The 7958-nt window shown below is 45.0% G+C and overlaps 1 protein-coding gene and 1 long non-coding RNA gene across 3 annotated transcripts in view; one reads left to right on the top strand and one right to left on the bottom strand.

The window, feature by feature from the left end:
- The window catches only part of MAPKAPK5 (mitogen-activated protein kinase-activated protein kinase 5), a 32104-nt gene extending 29644 nt beyond the window's left edge, over positions 1 to 2460 (bottom strand). The window contains exon 1 of one of the 2 annotated variants that reach the window (XM_012663482.1): positions 1662 to 2460. In XM_012663482.1, the coding sequence (XP_012518936.1) occupies positions 1662 to 1697 (36 nt within the window). In that variant the 5' untranslated portion in view covers positions 1698 to 2460. The remainder of the gene's footprint in view (positions 1 to 1661) is intronic. The other variant, XM_012663481.1, reaches the window with a different exon arrangement.
- A 260-nt stretch (positions 2461 to 2720) lies between these two features.
- Positions 2721 to 4555, top strand: LOC105825632. Its single transcript, XR_001138272.1, has 3 exons — positions 2721 to 2767; positions 3011 to 3144; positions 4427 to 4555. It is a non-coding gene; the product is annotated as an uncharacterized LOC105825632 (long non-coding RNA).
- The last annotated feature ends 3403 nt before the right edge of the window (positions 4556 to 7958 follow it).

Genomic DNA, 7958 nt, shown 5'->3' with positions numbered 1-7958 from the left:
TTTGTATACTTGTCTACCAGAACTATGTCCCTCTTCTGCTTGAAACTCACCCATAGTTCACCTTCTAATCAGGGTCAAAGCCTAAGTTCTTACAATGGCCTACAAGGCCCTAAATGTTCTGTTTCCCAATACTGGTCTGTAACATCATCTACATTGACCCACTACATTCCAGCCACCTTGCTGGTCCTATATCACACTAGGCCTGCTTCTACTTCAAGGCCTTTGTACTTGCTGTTCCCACTGCCTGTTATATTCTTCCCTAAGACAGTGGTGGTTTGCTTCCTCATTACCTCATCAGAGAGACCTTCCCTGACTACCGTATTTAAAAGAGTATTCCTCACCCTTTCTGTACTTCTTAATTATAACCACCTGGCAATGTTCATTACCTAACTCCACCATCTAGAATATAAGATCCATGAGTGCAGGGACATCTAGGAGTCTGGCTTATACCACTTGTGCCTAGGACACCCAAACACAAAGCAGGCAATAATTGTTGAATTTAAAAACCTGCCATATATGCTTTGATTCACAACCCAATTGTATAACTTCAGGCAGCAAATCATGACTCTGTTCCAATAAAACCCAAACCAAAAGAAAAAATGGGTATATCAAAGCAGTCTTTTAGAACTTTAATCTTTGTTATTTAAAATCTGATCTTCCTTACTGTGAAAGCACTATGTCAATTACTCCTTTAAAAGGTTAACTTTCTTTGGAATGGATTTCTACAAACTATGTATACCACCCAAAAAATGGTTAGAAGTGTAAATTCTTAAATAGTTACTGGTAACAGTGACTAGGTCTTGAAGGGGAAGATAACCAGTGGATGCCAATGGATGCTTGTTCCTCAAAGGAAAATGAAATTCTTAAATGCATTGGGTTGACTTAACACCCAGTAATAATACATCAAACTTTAAGCTTCAGTGTTCAATTTTCATAAGACTAATATTCCGGCTATAGCTGTCAAGACAAATAGCTGACTCTTAGTGGGCAAAACGTGCCTTTTTTTTCCTTTTTTTAAAGTAAAAAGCAGGTTTTAGAAATCTTATTTGGGTGATTTTCGAACACACGTATTTGCTTTTCTTTTGGTTAAGAGAGCAATAAGTCGTATAACACTGTTAGCTCTTCCTAAGTCAATGCTCCCTACGAGGAGAGGAAAGAGGAAAGAGAAAAAAGGGGAGGAAAACACAGGGAAAAGTGAGAACAACCTATTCGCAAAAGGACAGGCCAAGAATATAACAGGCACTGGAAACGGCAAGTTGTAAGGCATCTTCTCAAACTGCAGATTTCCAGGAGGCTAATTTCAAACTAACCGGGAGGGATAGGTAAAATCCAACCCTCCAAGTGCTGTTACGGCAGACCATCCGGAAGCAAATGCTGGCTGCACTCGGGGGTTCTTTTCGTTCCACTCGTATCAAGTATCTCCACGCCACTCACCTTCGTTCTAGCTGAGCACAAATCACATTAACCAGGGAAGTTGGAGGGAATAGGAAACACCCATACACCCTTTACCCCCGGGCTGTAAAATGCGGTCCTTGGAATCCGCCAGCGGCTGAAACCCGGGAGTCACTCGAACCTCTCACCCATATTCTCCCTGCTTTCTAAGGCTGGAGAAGAGAGGAATGCCACAAAACAAAGCAGGGGAAGAGGGAGCACCTCCTTACCTTGATGGCTTTATCCATGTCGCTCTCCTCGGACATGCTCCGCGGTGCCCCCGAAGCCGGGAGCGGCAAAGACTGCGCAGCTGCCCAGTCCCCCCGCTGCCGAGGGAGCAAAGGGCTCGGAGCTGGGGCCCCTGGGCCTCGGGGGGACGGGCAGCAGCCTCCCCTGGGGACCGGCGGGGACGAGGGCTCTGGCGCCGGCTCAGCTTCGGCGGGCGGTTCTAGGCGGGCGGCAGCAGCGGCAGCGGAGGCTGCGGCCCCTGAGGACAAGCCTTTGTGCTGGGCCCCGCGCAGCCGCCTCCCAGCCTCATCCCCGGCCGGGGAGGAAAGCTCCCGGGGCAGGGCCAGACGGGGAGGGCCCCGGCTCGGGGCGCTGTGCAGGGGCCTTGCAAGGCCGCCGCTTAGGCCCGGGCTCGCCAGGTCCTAAGGAAGAGCCTGCGCCTCCGCCTCCGCCGCCGGCACCGCCGCAAAGCCAAAGCCGAGCCTGCCGCCGCCGCCGCCGCCGCCGCCGCTGCTCCCGCCGCCGCTTCAGCGCCACACATCGCCGGAACACCCGCGCCGGGCAGCCCCGCCGGCCGGCAGCCTGCCTGCGCTTTGCCCCGCTGGAGCTCCGGGCCGCCCCTCCTGCTGCCCGGCTCCTTGACCCCACGGCTTCACACGCCCCTCGCTGCCTTCCGCTGGGGTTTCTGAGCCGCCCCGAAACTGCGCACCTGACTTGCAGGCGCCTGCCTGGGCCTCCCCAAGGCGCGCTGCACACAGGACAGGCCCCCTGGGCCTTCCGCTACCGTGGCGCTGCCCTAATGACGCAATGGGGCAGGGCTCGACAGGGCAGGGCCATTGGCGGTCGCCACTGGACACGTGAGGCTGCGCGAGCGGGGGAGCCTCATCCTTTATCTGCGCGCTGCTGTTTATACCTACGGAAACTCTCTTCGGAAAGGACCCATGGAGATCGTCCCTGGGTAGAAAAGAGGGAACTGAGGCACCGAGCGGTTCCTGCCATAAGGGAACAGAATTGTGTGTAATATGTAATATCGATAACAACTCTATTTATGGAGTGTTAACCTTACACGAAGCTCTTTTCCTCCATTACCTCCTTTCATCTTTAGAAGGTAGGCATTTAACGTTCTAAGGTAAGTATGTACTTATTCCCTATTTACAGATTAGGTAACTGAGGCTCAGAGTGCCGAACTCGCTTGCGCACAGCTGAGTAGTAGTAAAGCTGAAATTGGAAGCCAGGTTTGGGCTTCTTACACTACGCCAATTATATATCAAAGGACTTTACGGGAGCTTTTGGCTAATCACCTCTTGATGGTTCTTCTTTCACTTATTTACTGCACACCACCATGTGTCAGGCCTACTAGATGCTGGGGAAACAGTAGGAACAAGACACGGTACCTGCTCATGGATCTTTCAGGAAAATGAAGCAGATAATAAGCAGGAAAAAATGAAGTGCATGATCTAAGAAGAAAATAAACAGGATGCTGAGGTGAGAAAATAACTGGATGTGAGGACTGCTTCGTACTAGATGTCAGGAAAGGTGTCTCAGGAAATAATATTTAAGCTGAGATCCCTGAGGAATGAAAAGGAGCTAGCTATTGGAAATCCAAAGAAGAGATTTATGGGCAGATGGAACAGTAAGTGCAAAAGTTTCAAGGTGGAAATAAGCTAAATGTGTTGAAGGATCAGCAAGAAGATCATTGTAGCTGTAGTAGAGTGAATAGGAGAGTGATAAAAGATGAGGTTGGAGAGGTGGACAGGGGTCCATCATATATATGGACTTAGGGGGTCATAGTGAATGATTTGGATTTTTTCTTTTTCTTTTTCTTTTTCTTTTTCGAGACAGAGTCTCACTCTATTGCCCTGGCTAGAGTGCTGTGGCGTCAGCCTAGCTCACAGCAACCTCAAACTCTCGGGCTCAAGCGATCCTCCTGCCTCAGCCTCCCAGTAGCTGGAACTATAGGCACACGCCACCATGCCTGGCTAATTTTTTCTGTTTTTAGTTGTTTGGCTAATTTCTTTCTATTTATAGTAGAGACAGGGTCTTGCTCTTGCTCAGGCTGGTCTTGAACTCCTCAGCTCAAGCAATCCTCCCGCCTATCCCTCCCAGAGTGCTAGGATTACAGGCGTGAGCCATGGCGCCCGGCCTGGATTTTTTCTAAGCTATTGAAAAGTTTTAAACTAAAGAGTGATGTGATCAAAATGATGTTTTAAAAGATCACTCTGCCGTATAGAGAACGGAATGTAGGCAAGCAAGAATGGAAAGAGAGCTATTAAGAGGCTATTGGAATAATCCAGATAAGAGATTATTGTGATGTTTGAACTAAGGAGATGGTAGCAAAGATGGAAAGAAGATGGTTTGAGCACATGTTTTGAAAGTAGCATTGACAGAACTTCCTGAAGGATTAGATGTGGGAGGTGAGAATAAGAAATGGATCAAAGATGACTTTGATGTGTTTGCTTACGCAGTTGGATGGATTATGATGGCATTCAGTGAATGAAAGACTTGATTGGGGTGAGGGTGGGAAATCCAGAGTTCTTTTCTCTCTAGGTTAATTTGAGACATACCAGAGAATAAGTAAGTAATTGAATATTGTGGTGAAAACTTAGTTGTCCACGAAAATTATTATTTTCAGTTGGCCATACAACTATACTACATTCCTCAGCTCCCTTAATGTATATGTGGCCATGTGTCTGTGCTCTCCCCAGTGGAAAATGAGCAGAAAAGATGTACACAGTTTTCAGGCCTGGCCCAGAAAAATCTCCAACAGGTGCTCCTCTATGCCTTACTTACTCTGTCAGCTGGAAGTAGGTGATGACCAGAATCTGGAGAAGACACAGCCTCAAGATGGAAGATCTCAGCGTGGAGGAGAACTGTGTCTCATCTACCTGAATATCTACTCTGGACTATTATATAAGCAAAAATAAACAAACTTCTCTTGTATTGAGCTTTTACTTTATTTGAGCCTTTTTGTTTGCCTACGCTACCTAATAGGAATAAGAACAGTGATCCAGCAGTGAACTTTGGGAGAAAATTTCTAAATGACATTATCCATAACAGTTAGGAAACAGAAGGCACCTTGGATTCACTCACTCATTCATTCATTCAGTAAGAATTTAGCAAGTTCCTATCTATGCCAGCCGTTGTGCTACCTGATAGAGAGGAGGAAAAGACAGGTCTCTGCCCTCAGGCAGCTCTGAGTCTAGCTGCTCAACTTACTGATGTATTTTTACATGCTTTCCCTCTACCTAGAAACTTACTCTCCCCTCCCAACACACACACAGCCTAATTTCTATTCATCTTCAACCTCATTCTTAATACTGTGTTTTCAGGACAGCGACGGTGGCACACACCTGTAATCCTAGCACTTTGGGAGGCCGAGGTGGGAGGATTGCTTGAGCTCAAGAGTTCAAGACCAGCCTGAGCAACAAGTGAGACCCCGTCTCTACAAAATATACAAAAATTAGCTGGGTGCAGTAGCACATGCCTGTAGACTCAGCTGCTTGGGAGGCTGAGGCAGGAGGATCGCTTGAGCCCAGGAGTTTGAGGTTACAGTGAGCTATGATCACGCCACTGAATGGATTCCATTGATATGTGTACTGTGAAAGTGGCCCCCAAATGCCAAAGGAGCGGAGAAACCAAAGAATGAGGCAGACAAATCCAGTTTGTCAGTAAAGGGTGTTTTATTGGCGGAACTTAAAGATGGAAATACAATCTTGGGCAAGACAAGTAGATCTCCGTACCGTTAACTCCTTATACCATAGTGAAAGGGGTAAGTGCTCTATAAAAACAATTAAAGGCACCCCTCCAGAATGGGCAAGTGTGCTATGTGCATCATAGCCTATAATGTGTGATAACATCAAGGTTGCTGTGATCTAAAGGCAGGATTTATGGTGAGTGCATTATTTTTACACTAAGGATAGAAAATAAGAAATCATGAGGCACTCATGGGACTGGGGCTAACCAGAAGTCAGCATGGCAGATTAGCATCCAAGATGAAGTCACTTTTGTCTCCACAGTATGAAATATCCAGATTAGGTGAATCTAGGGAGACAGGAAGTAGACTAGAGGTTGCCAGGGGCTGGATGGAGAGGGGAACGGGGAGTGACTGCTTAATGGATATAGAGTTGCCTTGTCAGGCAAGAAAAAGGTCTTGGAACTAAATAGAGGTGATGCTTGCTCCACATTGTAAATGCACTAAATGCCACTGAATTGTACACTTTAAAATGGTCAATAGGCCGGGCGCGGTGGCTCACGCCTGTAATCCTAGCTCTCTGGGAAGCCGAGGCGGGCGGATTGTTTGAGCTCAGGAGTTCGAAACCAGCCTGAGCAAGAGCGAGACCCCGTCTCTATTAAAATTAGACAGAAATTAATTGGACAACTAAAAATATATAGAAAAAATTAGCCGGGCATGGTGGCGCATGCCTGTAGTCCCAGCTACTGGGAAGGCTGAGGCAGGAGGATCCTTGAGCCCAGGAGTTTGAGGTTGCTGTGAGCTAGGATGATGCCACGGCACTCTAGCCTGGGCAACACAGTGAGACTCTGTCTCAAAAAAAAAAAAAATAAAATAAATAAAAAAATAAATTTGAAAACTTACTATAAAGTTTCAGTAATCAAATCAGTGTGGTAGTGGCATAAGGACAGTCATATTAATCAGTGGAACAGAACAGAGAATCCAGAAAAACTCATACACTGATCAACTGCTTTTCAACAAACGTGACAAGGTAATTCAATGGCTAAAAAAAGCAGAAAGGCAGTCTTTTCAACAAATGGTCCTAGAACAACTGGATGTTAAAAAAAAAGAAAGAAAACACAAATTAAACAAAAAACCTGAGACCTTTATGTTATATTAAACACAAAAGTTAACTCAATATTAGCCCTAAATGAAAGAGGTAAAAGTATAAAACTCCTAGGCCCAGGGCGGTGGCTCACGCCTGTAATCCTAGCACTCTGGCTAAGGCGAGAGGATCACTTGAGGCCAGGAGTTCGAGACAAGCCTGAGCAAGAGTGAGACCCCGTCTCTACTAAAAATAGAAAAAAATTAGCGGGGTGTGGTGGTGCACACCTGTAGTCCCAGCTACTCAGGATGCTGAGGCAGGAGGATGGCTTGAGCCCAGGAGTTGAGGTTGCCGTGAGCTAGGCTGATGCCATGGCACTCTACTCAGGGCAACAAAGTGAGACTCTGTTTCGAAAAAATAAAATAAAATTATAAAACCTCTATAAGAAAACATAGAAAAATCCTGTGACCTTGGACTAGGCAAAGATTTCTTAGCTATAACACCATAAGTACAATCCATAAAATAAAGAAAATTTGCTAAATTGGACTTCATCAAAATTAAAATATTTTACTCTTCAAAAGACACCATTAAAAGTCAAAAGATAAGCCACAGATTGGGAGAAAGTATTTTCCCATCATATATCTGATAAATGACTTTCATTCAGAGTTTATAAATAACTCTTACAACTCAATAATAAGACATACAACCCAGTTTTAAAATGAGCTAAATATTTGAATAGACCCTTCACCAGAAAAGGTAACACAAATGGTAAATAAGCACATAAAAAGATGCCCAACAGCATTTAGTCACTAGGGAAATGCAAATTAAAACCACAATGAGATACCACTACACATTCACTCAGAATGGCTAAAATAGACAGACTGACAATACTAAACATTTGTGAAGATGACAGAAAAACTAGAACCCTCAAACACTACTAGTGGGAATGTGTAATGGTACAGTCACAGTGGAGAAGTTTGACAATTTCTTAAAAAGCTAAATATTAACTTTCTATATACTACCCAGTAATTCCACACCTAGGTGTCTACCCAGAAGAAATTAACATGTATCTTCACACAAAAACTTGTAGTTTTATCATTTTATTCATAACAGCTAAAAACTGGAAACAATCTAAATGTCCATCAACTGGGGATGGATATGCAGTAAAAAGACTACTACTTTGCAATAAAAAGTACTGTGGTTAGAGGCCAGGAAAACAGCTTTCCAGGTGAACTCTACAGGTCTTGGTGCTCACCATCTGATGCACACCTCCAAAAAGCAAAACAATGAACACAACACAACGCCACAGACCAAAAGTCTTTTATTTGATATAATGCTGGCTTGCTTCCAAAGGAGTACATCCTAGTCAGTACTGGTTGTCAGATCAGACATTTTCAACTCCAATTTGTATCAGTTGGATACGCCCAAATTAGTAGGAAGATTCACCAAGGACCTGTCAAGTACTTTGAGTGAAGAAAAGGTAAAACAATTTAAGAAAATTAGGTTGGGCAAGAATCAACAAGT

Source organism: Propithecus coquereli, unplaced genomic scaffold (assembly GCF_000956105.1).
Source record: "Propithecus coquereli isolate 6110/MARCELLA unplaced genomic scaffold, Pcoq_1.0 Scaffold81, whole genome shotgun sequence".
Classification (NCBI taxonomy): Eukaryota; Metazoa; Chordata; class Mammalia; order Primates; family Indriidae; genus Propithecus; species Propithecus coquereli.
This window is presented reverse-complemented; position numbering and strand designations above follow the sequence as displayed.